Below are 27,617 nucleotides of genomic sequence, written 5' to 3'. Positions count from 1 at the left end.
TCACTTCGAATAAAACGATGGCCTAGCGGCATATTGTAGGCGGTAGTAGCGTCTGCTGTTGCCTTTATGCATGTTCCGAGTGTGTCGCCGACTTGCTGCTGCTATACGCACCATACAAAATCGACCAGCAGGCCTACTAAAAGTCTGACGTTACAAACCAGTGTGCTTAGTTGTGCCTCATTGTGTACCGCGACGCGTTGAAACAGCGGAAATAACAAGTGGCGGAGTTTATATGGACAAGAATATTTGCACGCGGTTATCTATGGGACAGCTGTTGCCTGTTTGACATATTCTACAAACAGCCGGCAAGATTTGTATCACACTTAACTAGATAACTAGTTGATCTCCATTATTTTCTCCCCATTTGTAGACGGATTTTTATTATTCCAAGGTGAACTATGCTTATCGTGCTCTCATTCGAAGTTTGCTTACTCAAGGGGTAGCGACCTCGTAAAGCCTCATCGGTAGAAGACAAAGTAACAACGAAATAATAACGCTTGCTTTGTTTTTCTTCGAAAATGAATATAATTTTATGTTTTATGTATAATTTTAGGGAACTTGTAGATTTGCAATGATCATGAGTCACCCGTTGCCCTTCAAAGTGCGTGATGTTCACGATTGTACCGTTACTTATGATGATTTGTTTGTACTTGACTTGTGGGTCAAACCGAGACGCACAAGGTTACTCAAGATTCTTCTTAACAACTCGAATGTGGCTTTCGTCACAATTACCAATGTCGGAAGTAACATTAGAGATAAGTTGACGTTAGTCTAACTTGAGCTCGTTTTGGCTTTTTAGAAACATGTATGCATATTTCGGTATAATGAATCGAAGCATGTCTATATTGTATAATATTATATCAGGCTAACGCACCCTAAACTGAAACGCCGATGAGCAACAGTCGACACATCTTCACTAGCACCTTCTGTATAAAGCTTCTACAGATACTCTTTGAGCATTCGTTCCTCATGAGTCAAAATTAACGCGTCAAGCGAATTTAGTGCTTGTTTATTGTCTATCAATACTACACTTGTTTCCAAGAACATAAAGTTCTTCGAAATCCAAATGACGCCATCACAGGTCAATGTGAGGACGGCTGTGCTACCTGCAAGCCTGCTATAGCAGTGAAGACATTAAATGGAGCTAATCATTACTGTCACTTATACGGCTAGTTATAGCCATAAAGTCGTCTTACTGTTTACATTGCATCGTGTATAAAGTAAGCCGAACAATAGGAGTGACGGTGGCGGAAAAATAATAACTCACGAAAAGATCTTCGAATGAAGTAATGGCGAATACAAGCTTCAAACGGCCTACCTCACACTGGTTTTTCTATAATGGTAAAAGAGAACTGATGTTACAAGCAGGATGCGTTCTACATGAGATAGTTTTCATCGAAGATCTGAGGGATAACTTCATCGCTTTTACGCGATGCCAGCCGACTTTAAGAGTGCGCAAAATCTCCGTGCGCCTCTTAAGCATACGGACGTGTCCGACATGTCTGGCTGGATGATTGCTGACTTTGCATAGTAGACTACATAGCTCAATATCAATCTGTTGAAAAAAGTATGATTATTTTGCACTATAGATAATAGTTAAGCTATAGACAAACTTAACTCGACTGGAGGTTTATCTACTCTGATTTATTTTGTCTAGATAACAATTATGGCACTGAGTTCTTACGCTAATATTCTTCATATTATATCCAGAACCTGATTCTTCAGTGTGATAGGACTAAGGAGAACGACCAGCATCTGACTCACCCTGATGCGGGCTTATAAATAGAACTATTATTGTCGAGATCGTTGCATATATTAATATAGCAATTGAAAATGTGTGTTAGATAGGCGGTTTTTGCTTTTCTCATAGCTAATCCTTGCCACATTTTCCCGCGACGGTACACTATATACACGAAAGTAGTTCAGGTTCAAATGTGGACGAATACACATTTTAATCCTTTAGTAAACATCTGAATGTCGATGAAAAAGACCTGATTACACTTATAATCCTTTCTTCTGCTTGCACCCTCCAGAATACTCGTATTGAACCCGTCACCTTGACAGGCCTTTAATAAGAGGCCAACACAGCTGTATCAACAACTGTTATAGAACAGACAGCTATGGAGAGATTCTTTTTTTTGGCTTTGGCCAAAATATTCCATACAATCACATGAGAACATCGACTGTTGGAGAAAGTTAAAACACCTGGCTTGAAACGCATGCTTGGTCACCGCGTTCGGTCAGTAAGCCGGCGTTAATAGGCGATATGTGTATGACTCCTGTTCATAAATACGATGGGATGTGACAGCTGGAGGCGAGTCTGGCAGAAGCGTTCAGTGCAGTCTCCTCAAATGGCGCGTGTCCAACTCTCACAACTCACATGCAGGGCCTTACGCCTTAGAAGTTCCTTACTCTATCTGTGCGAGTTTATACTGTATATAGCAATCTATTTTGGATCATGTCCGTTCCTCTGTTAGCGAGTGACATGGCGTGCCAGTTTATTCCTTTACTGGGCTATAGGAACAAGGTGTGTACGTGAAGAGTCCTAAACAGACGAATGGAACGCCCCGATACATTTATCAAAGATGCCGAATATATTTCTGGGACCTGTACTAAGCAGTGTTACACAATATGTCGATCTGTTGACTCGAGCTGAATATCTGAAGACCGTTCGTTTTCTTCGGGACATCTTTCATAGAGAAAGCAAATCTTATTTCGGAGCTAAAATTGACGCTAGGTCCGAATGCGAAGCAAAGACTATTTAGTATTACTTCAGCAGTGCTACTCGTATATCTGTGTGCACGCGTGTAATGCTTATTTCTCCTGTCAACGATAAAAAACAAGCACTGAGGTCAATATAAACGCATATCTTGGTTACGATCCACCCTTTTTTTAATTATATGTTCATAATGCCTGTAAACTGTACATAGTACAACGAACATAGAGAACGCGTAAATTCCATATATATATATATATATACATTTTTTCTACACACATGTATTCTACATTCTATTTTACATTTAATCTAAACTGGTAAATATCGATGTAAGTATGATGTCTTAGTTTTTTTTCCGTAACTTAGTCAGTGAAGCACTGCATTGTACCTCTGTACAGCCGACAAACGGGTCCACGAACGAGATAGGGTAAATTTTTGGTTTATACATCTGCTAGATACGACTAGCAGCAATAGGAGCAACAGTAGGAAAGCCAACATAAGGCAAAAGCATTGTCGCATAATGGCTTCGGCAGGTGTTGTTTCATACAATACTATGACACAGAACCATATTTCTTGATACCCCGCTTGTTGCCAATTGACGAACGTCAATCTCTAACGCGAAGACACGATCCTTGACTATAGGACACCACCCACGCCGTCACTAAAATCGCGTTCGCTTGATATTTTGTTGTTGTAGTAAATATTATCTTGCTCACATGGGAACTAATATACTGGGTGATAGGTAAACAGCGACAAAAGAAAATAGCCCGGCAGTTCGCTTTTCTCGCTTGAACAACTTGAGCCGCTGCCGTAAACACCAGCGTCATTGCTTTATTTAACGCAATCACTGTCGTGAACCGGAGCAAAATATACACAGGCGTCTAGCAGACGACGCAGGAAAAGTCTTTCTTGTAGCGGCCGACAAAAGAAGGCAGGCTATTAGTCATATACGGACTGCAGTGTTGGATAACTGTAGTGGCTGGTCAGCGTGACAATGAATGATCTTTTTCCGGACGTTATATTCAGATTTTGGTCCGATTCAATGTTATTTATTCATTGATATAAGTATCTATCTAAGGTATTAGTTTTTTTTGTCAAATGCACCCTTTAATGTTCCGTAGGATTACCTGAATCAAAGGTAATTGCTATATGAACTTTGTGAATGATTACGGAACTACTTTTCATACGTATTAGTTGAGTCCTATTATGGAGGCATGGTCGACCGCGTTTTTCGTAGCTCTTTTGAAGAGCCCAGCAAATTTACATGTAATCTCGGGCAATAATCGTGTCATATTGTCGTATTTAGTAAAAATCGCATTGTGTATTTCGGCTGCAGATTTAACGTCTGCTCGTCATTTTCACCACTGGCAAACATGTACCAATGTTAACTTTTTCGATGAAGACACTTTGTATGCCAGCTTATTACTACTTGTATTGTTAACTGATGTTATTAAATGAGAAACTTGCTCTTCCTGTTTATAGACACGACAATAGCTCATTGGCGCGATTATACTTTTACATATATAGCGTTTATAGTACATGAGTCCTTTCTAGTTATTTTTTGTAAACTAGTTACGCGTATACTCGCATTTGTTTACAGTTGAGCTATACGTCCATAATCTGCTTGTTCTCTCCGTCTCTTTTCGCCCTTCGTCTTTGGTATTACAGTAGCTATGCTAGGCAGGATTTTCTCGTGCATCGCATGTCCCGTCTGCCAGCTTCATTAGCCGATACTATCAGAGTTTCTCTGGCCGTTTTCGCATGCAAACACAGTGCTCACATGTCGTTCATTAACAATGACACCTCCGGCCTGTTGTAACCTCATTGCGACTTAATAGGAGAGGTCTTTCTAGTTGTACTACAATGCACTTTTGCCAGAGTCTGATAACATTGTTACCCTTATTCCCAGGCTATCGTTCTCTGAAGATGGGACTCCATTGTCCCAGGCCCGCAAAACAAGGGTCTATTTTCCTTAGCGCGGCTTTTCCCGCCGCAACACCCCACACCTAATGAAAAGCTCGCGGCGAATCACGGAAGTGCGAGTGTATTGGTATGACTCTAAACGGGTAAACATTGAAGGCATTATGGGGGAATAACTACTTGAGTGTTGTTTTTTTTTTATTGTTATCTCCTCATGCAGCCCAACATATTCTCCTAAATAAAGTGCAATACCCGATTATTTATTCGTAACAATGGAAATTGGGTAGATTGTTTCTTCCCTTATCATGTATATAGTGACAGCGTAATTATATTATTACGGAACAAGTACTACGTAATTTTCTAAAAAATGTTAACCATTGAATAGCTAGCGTTTAGAATTTTGTTTTTGTCCTCATTAAAGTGGAAATGGGCTTATGATATTTAGGTCGCATTAATTCTATAAAATCAAGTGGTCTGTCTGATAAATGCAGATGTGCATTGAAAAGTAATTGTTCATGGTCTGTTCCACTGTTTAACCAGAGTGATCATGACTAATTAGCGAGGTCTTATAAAAAAATAAGTACAAACAGTAGTACATATCTAGCAAGTATGGCCAGTGATTTTTCCTTCTAGTCTGTTACATAACTAGGTTTGCTTAATTTAACCTCGTCGGTTTTACTTAGCGTTTGCACCGGAGCAGCTCGTATTTATTTTTCGCGGCTGCCTCGCTATAATACACCTCAACATTATATTTAGCGATGTGTCCATACAATCGTGGACAATCACAATAATCCCGGAAAAAAACAATAGATATTCTAAGGATAGATCGCGACCGCGTTGGAAATCCCCTCGTCTCTGAAATGAAAAGATGTACATTATTAATTTACGAACGATTTTCTTTCCTTCTTTCTTTCTTTCTTACGGATCAACTTCGTCAAGAAAGAAATGGGGCACCGACGAAGGAACAGGAGCGGAGCATTATATTTCTGCCTACTTCAACCTTTATGATAACGGTTTAAGTTAGATTAGACAATGACACACACTTTAAGTGCTCCAGCAATAATTTCACTAATAATAATAACGTGTGTCTTTCCATGTCAGAGGACATGCAGTGCATCTCTGCGCATGGTATCTATATATACACACACCACAATTTGCGTTACCCCTCTGCGAGTATATTTTTGGTTCAAGGTTTCCTTTCTTATAGGAGCTGGTTAGCAGCGTCATATGATTACTCGAACTTGCTGTTTCCTTTGGCTATCAAGGGACCATCAGGCCGCAGCCGGAACGGGATTTTGTTGGCTCGGAAAGAGGATTGCCGCCATTGATGATGACAAACAGAAAACGTCAGTTAAATGCGCATGGATGTCGAATGCTGATATTGTCGATTCGAGGCCTCAGCAGTCACTCCGTCAAGATACCAGGGCAGGAACAAATTGGCTAGAGTAGTAATGGTGGTACTCACGATAGATTCGATCACTGAGACAACGACGTTGAAGCTGGCATTAACTAAAGCAGCACGGGTATTATCGACGATAATTTTTCGAAGTTGTTCAGAGTGTTCATAACCTTTATACAGGTGACAAATCTTCTGTGGTGAATACCGAACACATTCAAGCCATCAAACGACGACGTTAATACAACTAAGTCAACGAGAAGACCTAGAATATCAGCGGCATCGCATTTCTTCGTGATGGATTTATTGTCCACCGGTGGATGCGATGCTGTGATGCTCTCAAACTTGCTAATTTTCCATATAGCTAAATTAAGAAAAGACATCGTAATGGCCAGAATGGAAATGAAGCGTGACCAAGAATTGCAAGCAAGCCATTTGATGAAAGCTCTGCAGTGGTTGCAAAGACAAAAAAACAAGGCTCATTGATATTTATACTAGGCTTTCGGTTAAACTGTTACACCTGCAAAACGGTCTAGGCTGCTCTCTCAGTTATTAACGGATAGGCTAGTGGCCACTGCAATCATAGAACTCGTGGACGCGTTTCGAGCCCAGAGGCCTTTTACCATCAGTATTCCACCGGCTTTTTTAGAAATTTGTTATTCTGTGCTTGCAGTTACCAAACGTGCGCCTGTTAGAACAACATTGAGTATGTCTGTTAGATCTATTGGACTGTTAGAAGCAAATCTGGCGGACTAACAAAAAAGTTTTTGCTTACGCGCCACACTAGCAGACCAAATTTAGCTCCCAAATGCTCTAGTCTTCTAGGAACTTGTGAGTGAAAACCATTCCAAGAAAAATATGTCAGGAAGAAGAAATACCTTTCTGTCCCGAAAATCAATGTTGAATTTTCGTCCGTTGTGTGGAAATTTATCGGAGATTGATGAAGACATTAAACAATGACATCTTAAGCAGGAGCATAGCGCTTGAATGGCGCAGACATTTCAAGATTGGATATTGAAGTGTTGCAGACCAGCGAGGGTATCACTAGCTCGAAGGACAAGAGCGCACTGCCGCAAGCGCGGAGACGCCTCATGGAAGCAGAGCTTGGAGTTTAAGCACCCTGTCATCCAAAACTAGTACCTCACATATAGCGTGAATTATAGTTTAAATATCCCAAACGTAGGAATTAAGTGAAAAAAAACTTGTTGGAAATATGTAAGGTGTATTCTGCGCGCAATTTGTGTGACCTTAATAAAAAAGAAAGAGGCCCGCCGGAAGCACCATGGATGAGACCTGACATAGTCTCCACCGCCAGCCATGGAGCACCAGGTGGGTCGCCTGTTGGTTAAATGCAGTCCGCTATTTCGAGATTGTTAAGAGACCCGTACACTGTCGCCACAGCAATCGAAAACCCGCAGTGTACTTAGTCGACTATGAGGCGTGGCGAGACCATATCGCCACACCTCAATGATTTCCTCAATTGCGTAAAGGAATATCCAACGTGGGCGGTAATACGTTTATTTTTCTCATCTATGTTCGTGTGATTATGGGGCTTTGCATATCCTACAAAGAACAACTCGTGACAACCATATCCGGCTATCGATTTACTTTGAGAAATCACAAATAGAGAAATTACATATTGGAACGAAAAGGGTGTGTGTATAAGTAAGTTGTGAGAAGTTGCCAGAGCGCTAGGACAAATGTGTAAAAAATAGAGGAGAGTTACTTAGCAGCCGTTAAATCATCATTCTGGCTTGAGCACTCCAAAAGTTTTCAATCTCAAAGTCCACCGGATTCCCTTGGAACAGCCTAGCACGTCAGATTGTCAAAGCCCATTTAAGTCCAGAAATATACCATGGCTCTCTCTCGTACGCCCTACCAAACAGAACATACGAAAAGATCTTCCCATCCTACTCGACGACGTTTCGTTTGTTATCAGAAAAAAAAACGTTACTTCTGTATGTATAATTAGTATGGCCTCCTTATAAAAAAAAAAATCGAACGCTTTCCACTCATTCAGTTTGACTTGAGATGGACATAAAAAAAATAACTGTCGATTGTGCCTGACTGTGATGCACGGTCTTTTACGATATCGGAAAGCATGAAAATCACTCTTAATATTAATAAATAGATAGGGCAAGTTGTGCGCCTCATCCAAGAAAATAATATTTAATTCTCTTAATAAAAACAAGTTGATATTTGAAGGCTGTTGGAACAGTCGAATGATATCCCAACAAGAAACTTATCTAGCTGCTAGTCGATCTACCTTCAAGAGGAAGTCTCGTGCATACGCTGAACAGCCCAACAGAAGTTCTAGTCACGACATACGCAAGTTGCAAATTCGCATACATAGTAAGTTATGATGGGTGAATCAAACACGATCGCGTTATTACTATATTATTACTAGTAACAAACGGGTCATCTTTTCAAATGCCTTATAGTAAAGCTGTAAAAAACAAGGAGAGTTAACAGAACTTTTCTACCATTTGTGTCCACAGAAGCACACTACTTTATGGTCTTCCACAGTCATAGTATCGATCGCTGTCAACACCTGTCTTGCCTAGTTCAACATAATCGAAAATTGGTAGCAACACAAAAAAATTGTAGCGGTTGAATGCAATAACTATAGTAATAATGAGAATGTTGCTTGCACTGTACGTGTGGTGCGTATGTGGAAATATTAAAACGTGTGTAGTACTCAAAAAGTTCTACACATTAACAAATATAGGCGTATCATCATAATGATGAAGAATCAATTACGACAGAATAGCTATTGCACTCCTAATAGTTTTAATAGGCGTCATTTCCATCGCAGCGGCACATATTACAGCCGCATTCGCATGTCTATCACGGCGGTCCTGATTCCTATTTTCTCTTTCTGGAGGTCCACTCCGCGTGGAGGTAAGAGTTTGCTATCTGGCTGGGTGCTGGGATGTACACTAATGAGTGTCAATGGTACGCCCTGACAGCTCCTGACCAACCAGTCAACGGTGTTGCCATCGGTTCGGAGCCGCCAAAGTAGATGATGTCGCTATTTCCGACAGCGAGCGGTAAAGAAGAACATCCGAAGATCGTTTGTAAGGACGGAGTTTGTGGTAATAATTTAGTCGGGGACCCATACTTGGTATAGGCGAACAAAGGGATGTTGTTGATTCCCGTACGAACGGTAACAACGCACACTACAAATTTTGCTTGAATAAAAAAAGTTTATCATATTAACAACCTGCGGCCGATAGATATTTCTCGTGGATAAGCGCTAAGGTAATATGTCTATCGTTAGATATACTTATATGTAGCTACTTAAAAGAAAACGTTTGTTGACAGATAAGAATTTACCACCGATTATGTACGTTTGTTCATCACACTTGTGTATGGTGCCAGGTGACATCGACCCGTACCTGTAGAAGCTGCCGAAGCTTCGCGTATCAACACAGACTGCTTATTCGGTAGTTCTCCCTAGTGCCGGACATGTTAATTTTATTAAACGCTTAAGCGACGACCGAACGTCGACTGACGAAAATCATTAAAGAGATCGCATACAGGTATGCCTAAATCACGGCGTAAAGTAGAGCTACATAATAGTTTAATACAAAAAAAGGATCTTCTTCGTAAACCATAAGAAATTAAGTGATTTTTATTTTCTGAGCGCATAGAAACCGAATCCATCTTTCAACGCATTGCTAACTCAAAAGTTTAATACCCAACAGCGAACGCAATAGCTTTGTACAAGCATGTGATGTAACAAATCATTTGTACATGCAACATTTATCCAGCAGGCTCAGAAATTTGATTATTCTTTTTTAGCGTGCTTAGTAAAGGTATGGCGTTGCATCAGTTGTTTATAGAACTTTACTGGCTAAGGGACGATGACGACATGCAGCCTGGCTTGTGTTCACTAGCGCGTCCCTGAAGTTCCTAATTAAACACGGCGAAATCATTCTCTTGTAGGCTAAGAAGATCAATGGGAGCCAAAAGCAAACCCGCATCTTAGCCTTTCCCTAATTCCCATACGGATTCAACGTCCTATTCTAGCAAAAAAACTTTCTCTCCACTTTAAGCCTCGATCATTACACGCACGCAATACGATTCGTACGTAATAGCTACGGTGCTTACAGAATAAGAGGCAGTTCTGTACAACGCGGTTTATGTTTCCTCTCAGGAACCACCAGTGCGCCACTGCCATATAGCATTGCTCCAACCAACACGTCTTACCGGGCCGAAGATTCACTCTGAAGATGGAAGAGCAAACAACTTACAATCAGACTTCGCTATGAAGGGTGCGCACCAGTCAACGAATGTCTTAACAGCAGTCGTTCCCGAAGCAAATGGCATCGGTGGGTAACTGCGTGTAAGAAGTCGGGTGAGAAAAACAGCAACAGCTTGCCGAATGCCCCTGGTAGGTGGCAAGCATGTCCCGCATGGGCTAAACGCCTCCAAGTTGCGAGGAGAACCATTTCGCTGCTATTAGATGGGGCGGGCAATGCATCAGCACTTTGCGACAAAAGATTTTGTATTCTGCATAGCGATTATTTTCGTTGCCTTGAGACGTCCGTCCGTATAAACTCCATTGATTCTGATAGGATCCATAAGAATATATAAGGAAGAGCTTTAAGTGCGTATTGCGTGCGTTTATTGTAAATCGAAAGCGATGCATGAGAATGGTGGTTATCTCTGAGTATCGTCGACGTTATTGGTGTCAGTAATTAGATGACGACTCGGGCTGGCGGTGTTTGTGCGCTTGACAAATCTAAGGACAACGCTGTTCCACTAAACAGACGAGAGAGGAATCAAACAAGCCTTACACACTTCATCACCGTATGGATACTGATCTGGTGCTACTACTAGATTTATTAACGTTGCTGCGAAACTGTAAGTATCTCATTTTGATTAAAAAAAATCGTGTCTGGATGCGAAGAGAAAGAATCGCGAACTGAAACTATTTCGTAGAACACAAAGGAAATATAGTTAAAGCTGGTTTCATCGTTACGCAGTCATCAAGCAAGTTACTTTAATCTAAACAGCTGACTCAATTAACTTATATGGAAAAAGTTAAGTGTTTGCATACAGAGCTAGTTTGGGTAAGCTGCACACAGAAGTCGCCTGCTTAAGCCATTGTAACTACGGTCTAATATCTACGGATACTTGATTCGGTCACATTATGTTGTCCGGTGCATGCCATTGGCAAAACAGAGCCCATAACCCGCCGCCCCTTCTTTATTTAATCGGTCTCGCTGGGCCCTATATTTCTAAGGTCCTATATGAAGGTGTCTCCGGTGCCTGAAAACGGAAGAGGAAAATGTTAATTCTAACAGTCCAGCCAAGCGGATCGCACAAAGCTGAATATATATATCGCTTGCTTAATGTTCACCTTTGTCTTATCTATTCGTCTAATGCGTCTAACATTTACGGAACTATGGTCGACAACAGACCGTAATGCATATATGTATTAAACTTCGTCGATACCATCTCTCTTCTATAAAAAATTTGTCGATCCGTGGTAAGAGTGGCCAAAGATAAGCATTGAGTAGAATTATCTTGATTAGCCGGTAATCGCATAGTCCGATATGTCTCAGGGAATTCATCAGCATGCATCGGACTACCATAGCCATGTAAAACTTTCTTCATTACTGAAGCACTTACGTAAGATCTTTGTCCATCTGACGGGTTTGATTACTTGTCTTGTAAGCGCTAAAGATGTATTGGTTTTGACGGCTCTTGACGGCAGCTCCGTACCTAGATAAAGACAAGGGCCTGAAGAGAGGAAACTCGGTGCGTTGCGTTCCATTGGTCCGCCTTAAGTATCGTGGATAATTTACATCAAACTATTAGTATTATCGCTGCTTATGACACCACCGGTGACGTGTAGCTACTGCAGATTGAAGACTTAGCCACCTCAATGGACAAAATACTTATGCATGAACTAGTTGTTATTTTAAGCAGGCCACATACGACATTGGATTTTCGTCTATTTCTTGCACCTACATGCATAACAATAGAGATCTCCCAGGGAATGACTTTTCTATCGAACAGCTTCCCTACTCCAGTTAGTGGGCCTTCTCTAATAGGTAAATACCCCCTTATCTATATGGATCCATGCCAGTTGCCTCACAGGTATATTATTACAGACAAGAGAACGCTGCCATCCTCGCTGGGTTTCTTCAGGATCGGAAACCCATTTGTCCACTTGAGTTATTTGGAGTGAGCCGCGGCCGCTTTTATCGTCATCGATACAAGCATACAATATAGCTTCTTACAGGGTCCTTACCAGCTGTTTGATCACCACTCAGCTTTGTGAACCGGCGAACATTATCAGACTGACGTTCACAGAGCAATGCACGTTGCCTGTAACGTTTGCGAAGAGCAGACCGTTTTTAGCATACACTGCTATCGAAGTTGGTCGTGCTTCTCTGCAGTGCTAACTAAACAACCGCGGTGATTTTTTGTGCAACGGCGTGCAAAAGATTAGAAAAAAATGCGGATTTGAGATCGCAGTTTACAAAAAAATCTCTGGGAGACCTCCAAGCGTCGGCTATAAGGGTTGTTTAAGGTGTATTGTGATCTGTGTTCGAAAGTAAAACGGTTCGTGAAGTATTTTTCCTTCAGATTTTTTTGAACCGATTTTGCAGCAGCATCATATGCGCTGAGAAATCATTATACAACATACAGGGCGTGCAATAATTATTTGAAACTGACATGAATTGCGAACACCTCGAGGCAAAAAGATCGACAGTGCGTGCATCATCGTGCAGCATCGGTCTTCAAAGGCAAATGACGTTCAAAATCGAATATATTCAACCCGTAGGAAAAACAACAAAATAACAGCGCGGACAATTTAAACAAGCTAAACTGACATTCCACTGATTGCCATCCGTGAAACTTAAGTACTGCGGTATATATATATATATGTAGTGCGGTACCTCATTAAGACGTTCTCATTTATTCGTTAGCTGCGTTTTAGTGTTAAATCTAATTTAGATGACAACGTTCAGTAATAGGCTCATAGAAAAATGCCAAATACAGTACCCGTAACAGCACCTTCCAAGGACCATCTGAGGGCAGTTAAGTCAATGAGCCTTGAAACAACTACAACCGATAAGGTCACTGACTAGAAAAATTGTAAACTGTACATATCAATTACACATATAAAGATATAGGTGTATAGGTTAATATCTGCGTTTCCCATATAAGCACTATTCTCTTTGTAATATGATTACACAAAAATAAGTTGTAATATCATTTATTACTACTGATTTCAGATATGTTAACTGTTGTGGAAAATTATCGAGCCATGTTTGTTTCTCGTACACGCACGTTCTTCGAGTGGCTTCTTAAGGCCTGTTTACATCCGGCCTCGGTCTGTTCACTGCGAGATATCCAAGAATGGCTTTTCGTTTGGAAGTGCTACTTTACAAATCGTACGTCCATTAAAAGTGTTTGCTATGTAATTGGTCTTTTTGGAAATCTCTCATAATCTACATACTGTCCTGCAGAAAAAGAATTTTGCAGAACCAACTAACCTTGTCTAAAAGCGAATTGAATTTTTTATGTAGATATTTTTTTTCCATTTCCTACACGGACATTTTTTACCTTGTTTATATCCTTCTGTATCCAATGTGACCGTACAATTTCAGTGCTTTCATTTAACACAGCGGAGAAAAATGAGAAACTACTCGAGTGGGTTCGTTTGCGGGTCGGCCCCAAGTTGCAAGCGTCCGATTTCGGAGCCTCGTGGAGATCGGGAATTCTTCTTTGTGCGCTCGTCGAATCCATCGCGCCTGGCTCCTGTCCGCGTTACGACCTCCTTAACGAGGACAACCGTTTCGGCAATGCCCAGCTGGCAGTACAGCTTATCGAAAAAATCAACCTTCGGCCGGTAAGTGGGTCGCGATGGAGAGCGGCGCGTCTAGACCCAGTGGAGCAGGAGGGGCACAACACGCGTTGACCATGACATAACACAACGGGTCACGGCTATAACTTACCTATGCAGCTAGCAATATACGTAGCGTGTACATTCACTGTTGTGTTATAGAGCACTAAGGGTAGAGTTTCCACAATTAGTTTCCTTAATAATCTGATATAGCAATCGTAATCAGAATCTGTTAGAAAAAAATGGTAGAAAGCTCTGGTTGGAGCTGGAAGATGTTTGCTCTGTATTTCATCTAAAGCAGTCAAAGATGAGCTCGTGCGGCGGGCAGCAGGCTTTGAACCATTCTTGGTAATAGTTTGTGCGATTTCACATAATAAGTTTGTTAAGTAACTGTTCGTCTTCGCGCTTCTAAACATAGCGACCTTGGATCATACCTTTTTTTTTTACTTCGATCGAAATGGTATGGCTTACCCGGTAGCTTCTTGCTATTTTGCTGGATAGGTAATTTTATGCTGAAGCGAACGGCAGGAATAGTGCAGTTGCGAAATGTACTTCTTATCTTCAATCGTCTAAAACAAGGCTCAACTGTTAATATCACAACTACTAATCGTTAATTTATGATCCACTCAATTTGTGATAAACGTTTATACTGCGCAACACTAGACAAGGATTATATTTGACACTTTATAATGCACGGCAGAAAATTTGACCTCTAGCGATTTCGTACTTCTTTAATATTACCATATCTCATACAACACTAGCCTGCATTCGCCAGTTAAATGCTGTTTGATAACACAATGTCTATTACTCTGTTCACCACCAATATGTACACTATATGTACACATTTATATAAATGTATACATATAGCTAAGAAATGCGATCACGACACGATTTCTGATCTTGCTAATGACCAATCTGTAGTCACCATCTGCTACTATCGTTCGCTGTGACGACATCATGATCAGGTCATTGGGATTTCGGTAAAGATCTGGCCCCGAATTAGCGAATCAACAGCGGCCATAACGAGCCATCAGCAATGTCGCGATATCGGATTAACAACGTCGCGACAAGTTCTGTTTCACTATAAAGGCAAGGCACCAATGGCCTTGTCAAATGCTGTTGGATCTGACCAACATCTCTAGCTGTTAAATTTGACGACGATAGAGTTGTTGCCTTGAGCCAGCCAATAGGACAGGCAGTATAAAGAGTCCTCTGTTATGGCATCCTATCATATCATTCAATGGCTAACGCGATCGAGTCTAGTTAGACAAATATTAATAATAAGCATTACATAATATCGTTCGGTCGGCATTCTCTATTCGAAGTTAGCGATGCGTTTTCATTAGAATCTCTCAAAGAAAACTCTATTTGGCCGCGGCTTTCATTTGGAGTGCTGTACCTCGGAACCACTTGAACTTAACAAATCTGATCCGAATGGGGTGCAGTCAGATCTGTGTTCTATCTGGGAAAACTTGCACTAGATAATTGCTAATTAGCAGAAACGTTTCGAATGTCCCAGTGCCATGTTCAGTATCGCTACTACAACAAGCCCATCACGCTAATCGTTACATGACAACTTAATCACACAACCAAGCAGTTAATAAAAGTGGCCTCCTGTTTGTCGTGGTGGGGTCTCAATAAATGTGTCATTTCTTTTGCAGTGTCTAACAGCTCAGGAGCTGTCGAACGACAATGCAGATATCGAGAAGCCTTTAAAGGCACTTCTGGCTCAATTTCGAATGGCCGCCGCTAAAAGAAAACTTCGAAGCGCCGTGAAAAGTCCAGGAGATGAGAAGTTTCTTGGTGGGCAAGGTGGCGAACTTTTTGCTAAAGGTAGACAGCAAAGAAGGATGAACAGTTATGGCAAACACGAAATATCTATAAACTCATGCACAATAGATGAGATTTGCACGGTTAGCAGGCCAATGATGTTTTGCAAATGGATAAACCGGTAAAATGAGGCCGTTAGAGATATACAAGGTGATTGATGTATAATGTGACATATATGCTAAACGAAGAGGTCTCACTAACAAAACCTTACGATTTGCTAAAAAAATTTTGCCAATGTCTTTTAACATATTTCCTTCGCAGGCATGGGCCTGATTTTTGCTGTTAAAGGACGAAAGGCTTCGTTCAACATCTTCCGTAGAGGACAGGGCGCCTTTTCGTTCGTAATTGAGATACAGGGTCCAGAGGGAACGTTGGGGTCAGCGCTAATTACGCACAAATCTGTAGCGCGGAATCCCGGCTCCCTTACGCCGGCAACCCCAACCAACTCGAGCCCTTCCGGATTAAAGCGACAGCTCAGCACAGAATCGAAGACGATCGTTATCGACTATGTGATCACAAACGAGAAAATTTCGGTAACTTACACGCCTGTGACCAGCGGCAAACACACGCTCAATATCGTCGCACAGGGTCAGCACATTTTGAGAAGCCCGTATGATATTTCGGTCGACTGCAATACGGCCGAAGTAACCGCTAAGGTCGTCGAAACCCTGTTTCGTCCGAAAATCAGCGCCCTGCAGCGACTTGGCCGGCGGTTCAGTGGAACCAATCTGATGGCATCGCAAAAGGCTTCCGAAAGCAGCGTTGGTATTCCCTTTCCTCACGCAGAAGTCACCGGAAAAGTAGTAGCAAAAAGAGTAATCAAAAGGTGAGAGTAAACTAAAACTGTGCTTATTAGTAGATTAGTAAATGATGTTCGTAAACGGCAGTATATATATATATGATTACTGAAAAATCTCCTGTTATGTAAATGTTCAACAGCTTATCATGTTGTTGGCGTCAGTACAAACATTGCCAAATGTTTCGCTTCGATAAAAGTGCATAAGCGATACATATTAATGTATCGCTAATTCTCGGTGAATTTAGGATGAGTTATTAATCAAACGCCCCTTTCTCTCGTTGGTCTTCTGCGCTTCTTCATTGTAGGACAATACTTGGTTCTAACATTGTAATCCATGGGGACAACGAGCAGGAACTCGTCCGTGCCCTTAAGGACATTTCAAATCTGAACCCGAAAAACCGTGAAAGACTGCAGCAGCGTCGGCCCATGGCTCCTTTGCCATTCGTTCTTCGGCCCGTCGGGGAGCTACGTAATCCGCACACTAACAAAGTACGTACCGGACTCGATCGCAGCATCTCCGAGTGGTCAGAACACTCTTCGGCCGACGACAGCTTACCAGCAGTCGCCCACACGTCGCCCATTTTCATAATGCCACCGCGGTCAGGAGATGTCGCGGCCCACGAGGCAGCACTCGACAGAATCCAGGTGAATCAGCGTCTTATCAGCGACGAGAATAGTGCTGACGTTAAGGCCCGCAGAAATCGGATCATAAACAGATTTGACGGAAGATCTGGTAGTAACGGCAACAGCATCAGCTTGAGTCATACGAAGGCAGTGATTCCATCGCTTGGATCGTTGGCACAGACGCAGAAAACGTCGGCTAGCATCTTCAGCGAAGATGAGGCAAATAGCGAGCGATGGTTAAAACGAATCGAAGGAATTGACGCAGTCGGTGCTGTCCGGCAAAAGAAAGGCTACGTGAATAACAATGCGAAGATGGATGTTGTACATGACCACGGGTTCCTTATTCGAAAAAAAAATATTACGCTGGATATTGTTAGTGAGAGCCGATACGTTTCAGACAAGGTATGAACAATAGACAGGTGATTCTATTAATTTACTGATGGATGGTTTTTGCACTTACCAGCGATGGACATTTTGATGGTCACACTTAATCTATATATACGCTTTTTAATGCGATGCTGATATGGTGGTTAAGGTCGATTTGACGTCTGTCATACGTCCGCGTAAAGTAATTGGACTAAATAGGAATAAGAGAAATATGACTAGGATGTACAAAACGTTTGACTTTCAAAGTGGTTAATATCATATGCGACCATGTGGTCATCGGCTTACGTGTATATATATGGATTTGAAATTTACAGAAAGGTGCCGATCGTGACAGTTCGAAGTTAGGAATGGGAGATTCCACTGTCGAAAAGATGGATTCCGTGGCGACAATGCAGGCAGTCATGACGACGGCTGTGCCCTTATCGAACTCAACTAGTAACAAAACGGGCAGTTGTCTGGCCCAAGAGAGCACCGAGTCGTTGAATGAACGATGTCGCGAGGCTGAGAGACGTGTGCTCTGTCAAGCGGATTGGAGAAATATGCGATTGAAAAGCGAGTGGCACTCCACTCCCGAGACAGTCCTCGTTAGGACATCTGATGAATCGAAGTCTAAATCAATCGACCAAAAGCAACGACAGGACGGCCCATTTGACGAGCAACGCGAAGTGGATCAGGACTCGCGAAGTGAACTCACAGATTCGCGTGAAGTACACGTTGGTTCTGAGAGCGATGAAATCGAAGACCGGATGAACGAAATCGATGGAGAGGTTCGACAAATGGCTGTCAGCTCCATGCTAAACAAAGTATGCATTCTCCTTTATCATGCGTTTTAATTCACTATGTCAAAGTGTTTGACACAAACATAATAAAGTGAGAAGATAACTGATAATCCTTGTTGGATATGTACTATAAAATCGGTTCTTACACGTTCGTATATTTATTACAGAATTAGCATGCGATCAAACGTAATTTCTATGTCAATTGAAGGACACATACTAGCCAAGGTACGCCTATTTCTAAGCGATATACAATGGAAACATTTTATTTGGCCTTCACGCTCGGCTCTGATCTTTTGCCTCAATCAATTGTGTTCCAGTTCACACACTTCTCACCGGCGGCTTCGCCAGATAATTCGACCTCAGGTTCGTCCTCGAATTGCAGCGATTTGGCCTCGCCTGTTCGAAGTAGCCCATCCATGTTTGGTATGCCACCGACTAAAAGTTACCACCATCTGCACGGCTACTGATCGACGTGGAATAAAGTCGCTAAAACGATCACTTCAGCAATGTTGTGAGGCAAATTACGGCAGCTGTACGATATGCGGAATAGTTACATCGTCAAATATTCCAAAAAAACTAAATACCAAAGTGCCTACCTCACTCAGTATCCATTACCCTTTGCATTTGTCGATTCCACTAAACCATTTGTAAACTCATCGCTCAGCCTATAACATCTCACCTGCTTGTAAAAGTCGTGTTTTATTGCTGAGGTAAGCGCGGTTTTTGCTTTGCCCCCCATTTTCGTTTTGTCTAATTATAATCGATCTGCTGAGCTGCATAACTTGTTATATTTGATGATTGTTTGTTATGGTTTTCGTACAATCGAATACCTGCTGCAACGTTTCCATTTCGTAAATATATCCTATTTATTTTTCCACATGTGTAAATATGCCATATAGTTAATCACATTATTATGGGATGGTTCTATCGTTTTCTAGCAACAGCTTCGACTGAATACGGTGAATGTTCTATCAGCTGTAAAATCAGTTTTCCCAATAGCCGTTCCATGCGTTCGTGGCGCCTGTTTTGTCTTGTACGGGATAGTTTTATTATGAGCACAGCGTGTTTCGCGTACTCTAGCATGTGTGGATTTCCTTATTCGACCCATGCCCCTAATTAATGCCTTATATTTGTTACCATCTTCAGGATCCCCTCAGTCCACGAATGTGCCACCCTCTAGTCATCATCCAACATTTGTGCTTCACAGCCAAAGCAGCATCACGTCGGGCAGCGGCACGCCTTCTGAGCTCGAAGACGCGTCCTTTATCGTCGAAGATCTCGAAGACCAGAAACTTCTTCAAGATACCTTTACCATTACCTGCCCTGCCGCCCTTGCGCTTTTTCACACCTTTGTCGCCTAATAACAATAGGATAATAATAATAATAATAATAATAATAATAATGAAAATTATTATACGAGCAAAAGTAATGAATATGGCTATACCGTCTTAGATGGGCCTGATTTACGCGAAAACCAAGTGCCCAGTTGCCGGTCACGGACGGTGGTGCAATTCGACACAGTATTTACCAATGACGAGCTCCTCGATTTGTCATCAGTTGACAGCGACATTGTGACGGGTTCAACAGCGTCACTGCGTACACGAGCTTGTATGTAAAACTTGCTCCAATTGAAATTTCCTTTGGAGACCCTCATATCAAAAGCGTCTATGCCTTTCTATGGGATGTCTACGGCGAAGACATTTTTAGGCGCAGACGCTATCCCAACTAGTTCAGCATCGAGTGGGTTAATTTCCCGTACGGGAAAGTCTCAAACTCGGTCACGATTTAACGATGATGAAATGCGGGTGTCACCGCATCGGTGTATTGCCACTGGTAATGCACTATATTGTGGTCACACTCGGCGGGCCCTGTTTTCTAGGTGCGGACCCTCCACGCTGGGGAGGGTTTCCTTTCTGTTACCATTCAGGGCCCGCGTAGAGAGGCGGCGCTTAAGACCCGCGTGATCTTAATCGATCGAGGCCTGTTGCGGGTTCACTTCAAGGTGCGACTCGCAGGCTACTACGTCATCGTGGTAAAATGGGCTGCCAGGCAGGTGCCGGGAAGCCTGCTTTACCGTAGAATTGCCGATCAATAGGTCGTATTATAATACATTGCATCAAAAAACAGGGCACAAGAGGATGGAAGGGCTCCGACCTGATGCCAAGTGTTAAAGCTTTCAAAAATACATGCCTACACACAACCAGGGCGATACACAATAGTCAGATACTGACGTACCATTCTCAAGGATAATACAAAAAAATACGTACAAACAGGTGTCTACATTTTTATTCGATTATCTAGGATATTTTGAATAATAATAACTATTGTGGTCAAAAGAAATGGCCAATAGAAGGGTGAGTAGCGTTCTCTTCTGGCTAAGTATGATTGTTGCCCCCTTGTAAAATTGTCATGCAATATAAAGGAAATAGCCGAGTTGACGTGACATTACACCCCTGTGTCTGCGGGGGTCTAAGGGTTAGACCCTTAAGGGTTTAATAAGGGTTAAAAAAAATGACTCATACTTGACATGTATGTACGTGCAAAGAAAACAAATAGTTGGTGCAAACTGAATAATAAATGTTCTTATTCAGCTTGAATATCATCATTTAGTTATTATCATTACTTATCGATACACCTAGTATTTCTGTGACATCGGCAACGTAAATACGTATAAGCGTGTCGGCAAATTTAGTTTGATTCACCCGTTCCTACGTACAGTAAGCCCGGGGCAACCAAAAGCAGACTATGCAGCTAACGTTTGACTCTGTACAGAGGTACAGAGCGAACTTCGCGCTATAACGAATGAAACAATGGTCACACGAATATCTCAGAAATGATTCACAGCCTGTATCTGTCCTGTGTGATACGCGTTGTCTGCGTCCATACTAATTTATTCATAACATCGGAATGTAAACAGTATTCAGCCTGATCTTAGGACATCACTTACCTAGAGCCCTGTACAAAAAGTTACAAACTGCGTAATGCATAGCTAGAAGGAGCTGCTCAACTTAATTTGTCATATGCTTAGTGTTAGAAGAACTTCTAACTTCGTACGTGTTCATGCCGATATTAGAGCCGCAATATTTTCACGCATCGCATTTTTAATTTAATACAGGCTATCCAGATTGGCAAATACGGAATCAACAGTGGTGCAGCTTAGACTGAACATTGTGTTTATTAACAACTATTTTATATAAATGAGGTGTCAATTTGTTGTCTAAACATTTACCTTGCAAAATATTCGAAAAATGAGAAAGAAAAAAAAAAGAGGATGACTCTGCATACATAGAAATATCTATAAATAGTTGCGAGGTATATTAAGACGATCTATAGAGAATATCATTTATATAATAGTATGATAAACTGTGCTTTTTGAAGATACGCGCAATGTTACCTTTACCTAGCATGTCTAACCTGTTTAGTTAGTAACACGAATACAAATGTATTAATAACGACAGCATTTTTTCATGACGAAAATGTGATTGTTTAAGTCTGTGATTTTTTTATTGAATAAATGTACATTTTTGAAGGGGTAAAAGCTTTGTGGACAATTTTTTCGCGTTTGTGGGAAAAAAAACAATAAAAGAAAGATATTTTATAAAACGCTCTATAATGAGGCAAAATAACAAACCGACATAACTAACATTGATTCCGCTATCGAAACTCCAAGTTGAAGTTGCCGTTCAATTAAGTGTAAATGTATTTATGTACGCTTCAGCGTATAAACATATAAACACGTTGTGTTGTATTTATATGTAAATATACAGATTTAGGTATGGGATACAGGCGTTGAAGAACAGCGCTAAAAAATCAACTAAACTAGAAACAAAAAGAGAATCAGTGATATCTCTATGCAATACGCATAAATAAAGCCCATATACATATGTATGCATATAACCAGAGATAAGTGTGGGTTTTCTTAAATAGAATACTCGGGACGCGTATACAAATCGACTATGCAGGTGTGTCCGAACAGATAACACGACAAATCGCAAAAAATTATGGGTAAATAAGAGGTAGCTCAAGTTTAAATTTTTGTGTTTATTTTGATCTTCAATAAAATATCGTTTAAAATACTGGGTGTTTTACCTGAAAATTTTGCATCACAAGGGACGGGCTCAGCAACGGTAACCTATTATAGCAGGTTTCATCCTGAACATTTGACAATGCCCTTAAGACGAGCCTCTTACTTTATGTGTGCGTTCTATGTGAAATTAACAGCACTAATTATATTGCAATACAACGCTTAAAGTCCATTAGATAGTATTCCCATGGAGGACGTACTACGCGTTGAAAACGACGATGCAGACCTGTGCTGCCAACATAAACTCAGTAAATTAACAAGGTATCCCGTCAACTGACTCCTTTAAAAACTTTGTCGCGCGTATTTATTTTTGACTACTCCATCTTCAGAATTTTAATTATTGCTTCATTTCATAATATTTATGCATCTTCAATAATTATCTCTTCTAAGGATTAGTGAAGATCGGTTAAAAGGCAAACATCAAAATGTAACCCTAATTTATTATATAGTTTACCGTCGTTCACCTCAAATTTAAGCATAGTGATTTCGAAAAGACCATGCGTTATAAATATCAACGCTTAAGCTTGGTATAAATCATGAAAAGTGTGCTGACCATTGCACAGGAAGGCCGGTACTTGATATATAAAACGCCGATGAATGTAATTTGACGTTTCTCCAAATGTAAGTAGTATCTCTATAACCTGTATATGCCAGTATGTATTTTTTTTTTACATATAAAAGGTGTTCCTTGGGCTACCCTCAATCTGGACTACCTCTCGACTTTCTCGCCTTGGCGTCGTTTAGACAATGCTAAACACAAAAGCCAATAGTTCTTCTTCCGCAAGGGATATTCGCTTAATCGACTGATGAATGGAGACGGACAAACTGTTACGAAAAACAAGGACGTATGAAAAGTTGCGCGGTTATAAGGCCGCGTACGAGCACGTTATGACTTCCCGTAGTGTTGTCTCTAGAGAAGCTGTTAACAAACCATGGATTCGCTGTTGAAGTGTCTGACTATGGCTATTATAAATAGCTAGTGCAAATGCCACCATAGGCGATCATACGCATATATATACATATAAGCTCTAGGGTGAATTAATCTACGCTTTTCAATTTAACATCATTGATTTTTAACGGAATCTTTGCTTCTGCCATACTACATCAATATTCACAGAAGAATTTCTATCATAATTGTCCATTAATAAGGTTGTACTAAGTAATATATATATATATGTGTATATATATATATATAGTTAATGAGATAGACGTTCTTTGCCGAGACGCAGTGCGCAAATGGTGGCCGTTAAAATAAAAGGTGCGCCCCTTTTTTAAGCGGACTATGTAATACTAGGGTATATTCATGGATAAGGGGAGAAAGACTTCGATAGCAAGCGTGAGACCTGGCTTCCCTGTCAAATCCTTGTCGAAGGCATCATTCGCTCCGTGGCTAAGAATTCTGAATTCGAAAATTATGATACTCTGGAAAAGAGTCCTACTTACCATGAGTTTAACTTAACTCAGAATACATGACAATAACTTATGTGTAACATAACTGAACTCTTCAAGAAGACCATGCGATGGTTGAGTGAAGGCAGGCGTCGTATACGTAATACCAAAGCAAGATACACTGTTTGCAAATTCTAGGATCAGTAGATCCGCAGCAGACGTCATATCATAAATCAACTTCCGTTTCAAAACGTAAGTTATATGAAAATGCAGTACGGTTTTCCCGATACATCTATAGCACATTAGTTCTTCGTTTGTAATCCACTTAAGCGTACAGGCTCTGCCGTACACTGTACAGCTCACATCGGATTGACCCTCATGAGAGCTTGGTCGACTTCACACTATCTTTGCTAACAGAAATCCAGAATTTTTAGTCACATTCAGAACTGTTTGGAAGATCCACGTATGCCTATTGGAAACATTACTTACTGTGTAGATGCTAATTGATCAAGCAAAGTAAAAAAAAATCTGTATATGCATCATCTGCCCGCATCGACTTCGGGTTTCGTTTGGTAGGCAGATGAAAACCTCTCAGTTGACAGACTGTTTAGAATGGCTTCTTAAGGCAAACTTCAGAGAGCAAGTTAAAAGCGAAATCACTTCCATGATGGAAAAAGATGTCGTGACGAATCTGCTCTGTCGCCTTGCAGCACATTTGGGATGAATCCAGAATAGTAGGTGCTTCTTCAATCAAGGTTATTTCTTATGGATGTACAGTATTTGCTCTAAAACTTTTCTAAATTAAGATGTTTAGCTGATTTTCCAATACGTCTTCGGTGATGACTGCACGAGAATGATTAGAAAAATGGGCGTGGTGTCGTAAAGTATGACGAAGAAGAACGAACGATTTCTCCGAAATTGTACCATGCTGTAAAAACCAACGATGCGAGGACGTTACCATCGACTGCTATTGATTCGACCTCTTTGAACACAAGTCTCATATAAGCTTAATATCTAAGCGAGCGAGTTTTATTTAAGTAGCAATTTTTATCAAATAAATGCGGTAGAACATTTAAACATTTATTCCGTTGATGATAAATTTGCAAATAAGGACGTTTGAAATTACAAAAGAACACCCTTTAAGCAATCTGATTTTACAGATAGATACGATTAAAAAACGTTTAGTAGCGTGTCAAGCAACCAGGTTGGCTATAAAACAGAAGTCTATCTAATGCTAATATTACGTTGTTGGCCAAAAACCCTCGACAAGTGCGGATGCCTTCCGTCGAAGGTTCCACGTTCAACTCACTTCCCACTTCCAACGTTTGCCTCATTCCGCCCCTTTTCCCATTGTAAGCGCGTGTGATTACAGGAATTAGAACGTTCTAAAAAGTACAACTGCAAGCATATTCTACTATGATAAATAGAAAATTTGTAAACAGGAACACGAATGTCTACGAGAGCGCTGGAACACGTATGGATAAAACAGAAGCTGCACGCTTTATTTCCGGTACATCCAAAAGTCATTTCTCTAAACCTTAAATCAAGAAGTTTTTACTAAATTTTTGCCGGATAGTAGTACTTTGTCATTTCTCTTTATAAAAACTTTAAAAAGGAACCACAATTTCATCGTACAATGTCTGTCAACGGAACAATCTTCACTCTGTAGTTTATATCTCCATAAACAAACGATACTAGAATTCGGGTCTTAAACAGGTTCCTTCCAGCCATTATCACGACTGTCCGGACACGACTTTCATACTAAGGAACAGTCACGGTTAAATGCGTTCGTCCGTGGCAATAAATCCACCTTCCAATTCAACTTCCAACGTCAATGTATCACGATACGTGCAGTAGTTTGCACCAGTTCGTGACACCAATGACGGCCGTCTAAGTCTAAGTTTCAGCCTACATGGTTAGAGCTGATTCAAAGCAGAACAAGCGCCCATAATCGGTGTCGCCCAACTGTTCATTAGCGTCCATTGTCATTTTACGAACCGTGCTTGTCAGCATACGTACGTTCAATGAAAATAACCTTTTCGAATCGAAACAGTTACGCTACCGTAAAAAACGCGACGCGTAAACACGTCCTGTGCGCCATTTACTCATACATTAAGAGCCTAAAATGGCTCACCGCAGTGTCTTATACACATTTAAGGTCTGATCTTGTTTCAGAACAGTTGCTAATGTTTCCGATCTGCTCGTGCATTAACGGTTGCCCGTTTGAACATACGAAGAATAGCATAAAAACATAGGCTGCCAATAACAGGTTGTCTGTCCTATTGTTTTCCACGCACAATTGACTTTGTGCGCAATTTCAATTCCATTGATTTGCATAACACAGATACTATAGATGGTTGTAGTGAAGTTGCATTTGTTTACCTCACACTGGAGGCCTCAGGCGTGTGCAATATATCAATCAGAGTCGTGCCAACGTATATGCATATGGCGTTTGCGTGTTCGCTGGACAAGCTAAACGTACTTCACCAATGTCGAAAACTGCTGAACGATCATACACTTTTGCGGTATTTTAGTTGTCCTTATCGATTCAACATTTATGTTAAAATCGAAACGTTACATACGTTATACCTTCATCGTAACGGTGCTCTACTACTTAGTAATCACACTAGCAATTTCACTGACTTCATATTCCTGTATACTTGCTAGTATTATTAACAATTATGTTAGAAAGGATCAAAGAGTTTCGGTTATCGCCCAACTTTATTCAACCGTTATAACCGAACCGAAGGAACATTTATGTACAGCTTTCTATGGCGTTAATAGAACCCTGTCTGTTTGCAGAAATAAGAAGTTTTTCGGAACTTAATTGTCGGATTTGAATTGAATCGCGGTTGTTGCCATCGTTGGATTGTACACCTTGTCGACAACGATAGCCAAAATTGTACCTTGTGCGATGAGGACGAACAGCAAACCTAAGATTGACATTGACAGCGATCTAAAAATCAAAAGAAATATGATTTTACACAGAAGTTTATAAGCCTAGGGCTAGAGACGTAGCAAGGCCGCACGACTCCCGGTAGTTCTGTTACAAGCAAAACTACGAAATCACTTCCAGTGCAACCGTTGCGTGCCACCGGTTGGTGGCTGAACAACAGAGATAACATAAGTAAAGAGAACAGAAAGGAAAAAATTGAAGGTATGCCCAATTGTCCCCTGTGCTACGTGACAGTAGCAGTCGCCAACCTGATACGTCGCTCAGCCCAGTCACAATGATGTTCATCATCCTGGATTCGCAGTACCCCCTTCAATTCGTTGCCACGAAGAACCGGTTTCGCGTCACCTGCGCCCGCAGCACTCTGCGCTGTTGGAGGTCCCTCCCAAGCCTCGTCGTGGACAACCTCCACCGTCCTCTGTAATCCGGCATTTCCAGGCGATCCATCACCTCCACGAAGAAATTGTGGGGTCGGTCGCGCCATATCAGGAGACGGTGGCGGTACGTTTGGCGGAGACTGAGATCCCGCAGAAGCACAAGGGCTGGGAACGCGTTTCCCGGAAGCGAGCGGTAGAAAACTCATCTTTTTGTGCTTCGGGCACCAGCTGGATACGATTACCGTAGCTAGCGATGTCGTTATTATCAGTAAGTCAATAGTTTCTGACTAAAACAAAATGCAGCCATATGATAAAAACTGTTTTATAGAGCAATATTGTGTTATTACAGGTGGTGTTTTTTGCTATAAATTTCACTCTTGGTATCATTTTCCGTAGAGCACGAACGGCGGCATCGTTGGCATTTCCGAGACGCAAAAAAACTCGCTTTTGCAAATGGCTTATAGGAATGAAAGGCTCTTCTTGCCATTGATCTATA

At 41.2% G+C, this 27,617-nt stretch overlaps 2 protein-coding genes and 1 long non-coding RNA gene across 9 annotated transcripts in view; 1 reads left to right on the top strand and 2 right to left on the bottom strand.

The window, feature by feature from the left end:
• LOC111272530 (uncharacterized) overlaps nt 1-22,392 on the top strand; it is a 28,418-nt gene extending 6,026 nt beyond the window's left edge. For 3 of the 5 annotated variants that reach the window (XM_022854034.1, XM_022854031.1, XM_022854027.2), the window contains exons 2-9: nt 13,289-13,447; nt 13,664-13,905; nt 15,561-15,732; nt 15,991-16,555; nt 16,834-17,554; nt 17,854-18,342; nt 18,636-19,028; nt 19,465-22,392. In XM_022854034.1, coding sequence (XP_022709769.1) covers nt 13,291-13,447; nt 13,664-13,905; nt 15,561-15,732; nt 15,991-16,555; nt 16,834-17,554; nt 17,854-18,342; nt 18,636-18,785 — 2,496 coding nt within the window. In that variant the 5' untranslated portion in view covers nt 13,289-13,290 and the 3' untranslated portion in view covers nt 18,786-19,028; nt 19,465-22,392. Of the gene's footprint in view, nt 1-10,792; nt 10,902-12,503; nt 12,612-13,288; nt 13,448-13,663; nt 13,906-15,560; nt 15,733-15,990; nt 16,556-16,833; nt 17,555-17,853; nt 18,343-18,635; nt 19,029-19,464 lie in introns of those variants that run through there. The other 2 variants (XM_022854030.1, XM_022854035.2) reach the window with 2 other exon arrangements.
• On the bottom strand, nt 10,711-12,374 carry LOC111272531 (uncharacterized). 3 transcript variants are annotated; one of them, XR_002687576.2, is made up of 4 exons: nt 12,160-12,244; nt 11,673-11,825; nt 11,098-11,309; nt 10,711-10,799 (listed from the first exon to the last, which is right to left on the bottom strand). It is a non-coding gene; the product is annotated as an uncharacterized LOC111272531 (long non-coding RNA). The 3 variants fall into 3 exon arrangements; XR_002687575.2 differs by lacking the exons at nt 10,711-10,799; nt 12,160-12,244 and adding an exon at nt 12,298-12,374 and having other exon boundaries at nt 10,894-11,309; XR_002687573.2 differs by lacking the exon at nt 10,711-10,799 and having other exon boundaries at nt 10,894-11,309.
• Nucleotides 22,393-26,493: 4,101 nt separating the features above from the next.
• On the bottom strand, nt 26,494-27,413 carry LOC111272532 (uncharacterized). Its single transcript, XM_022854038.2, has 2 exons — nt 26,996-27,413; nt 26,494-26,747 (listed from the first exon to the last, which is right to left on the bottom strand). Exons 1-2 carry the CDS (start codon nt 27,325-27,327, stop codon nt 26,615-26,617), a joined length of 465 nt encoding a protein of 154 aa, XP_022709773.1. The 5' UTR covers nt 27,328-27,413; the 3' UTR covers nt 26,494-26,614.
• Between the last annotated feature and the right edge of the window lie 204 nt (nt 27,414-27,617).

This window comes from Varroa jacobsoni, unplaced genomic scaffold, assembly GCF_002532875.2.
Source record: "Varroa jacobsoni isolate VJ856 unplaced genomic scaffold, vjacob_1.0 contig02538, whole genome shotgun sequence".
Lineage (NCBI taxonomy): Eukaryota > Metazoa > Arthropoda > Arachnida > Mesostigmata > Varroidae > Varroa > Varroa jacobsoni.
This window is presented reverse-complemented; position numbering and strand designations above follow the sequence as displayed.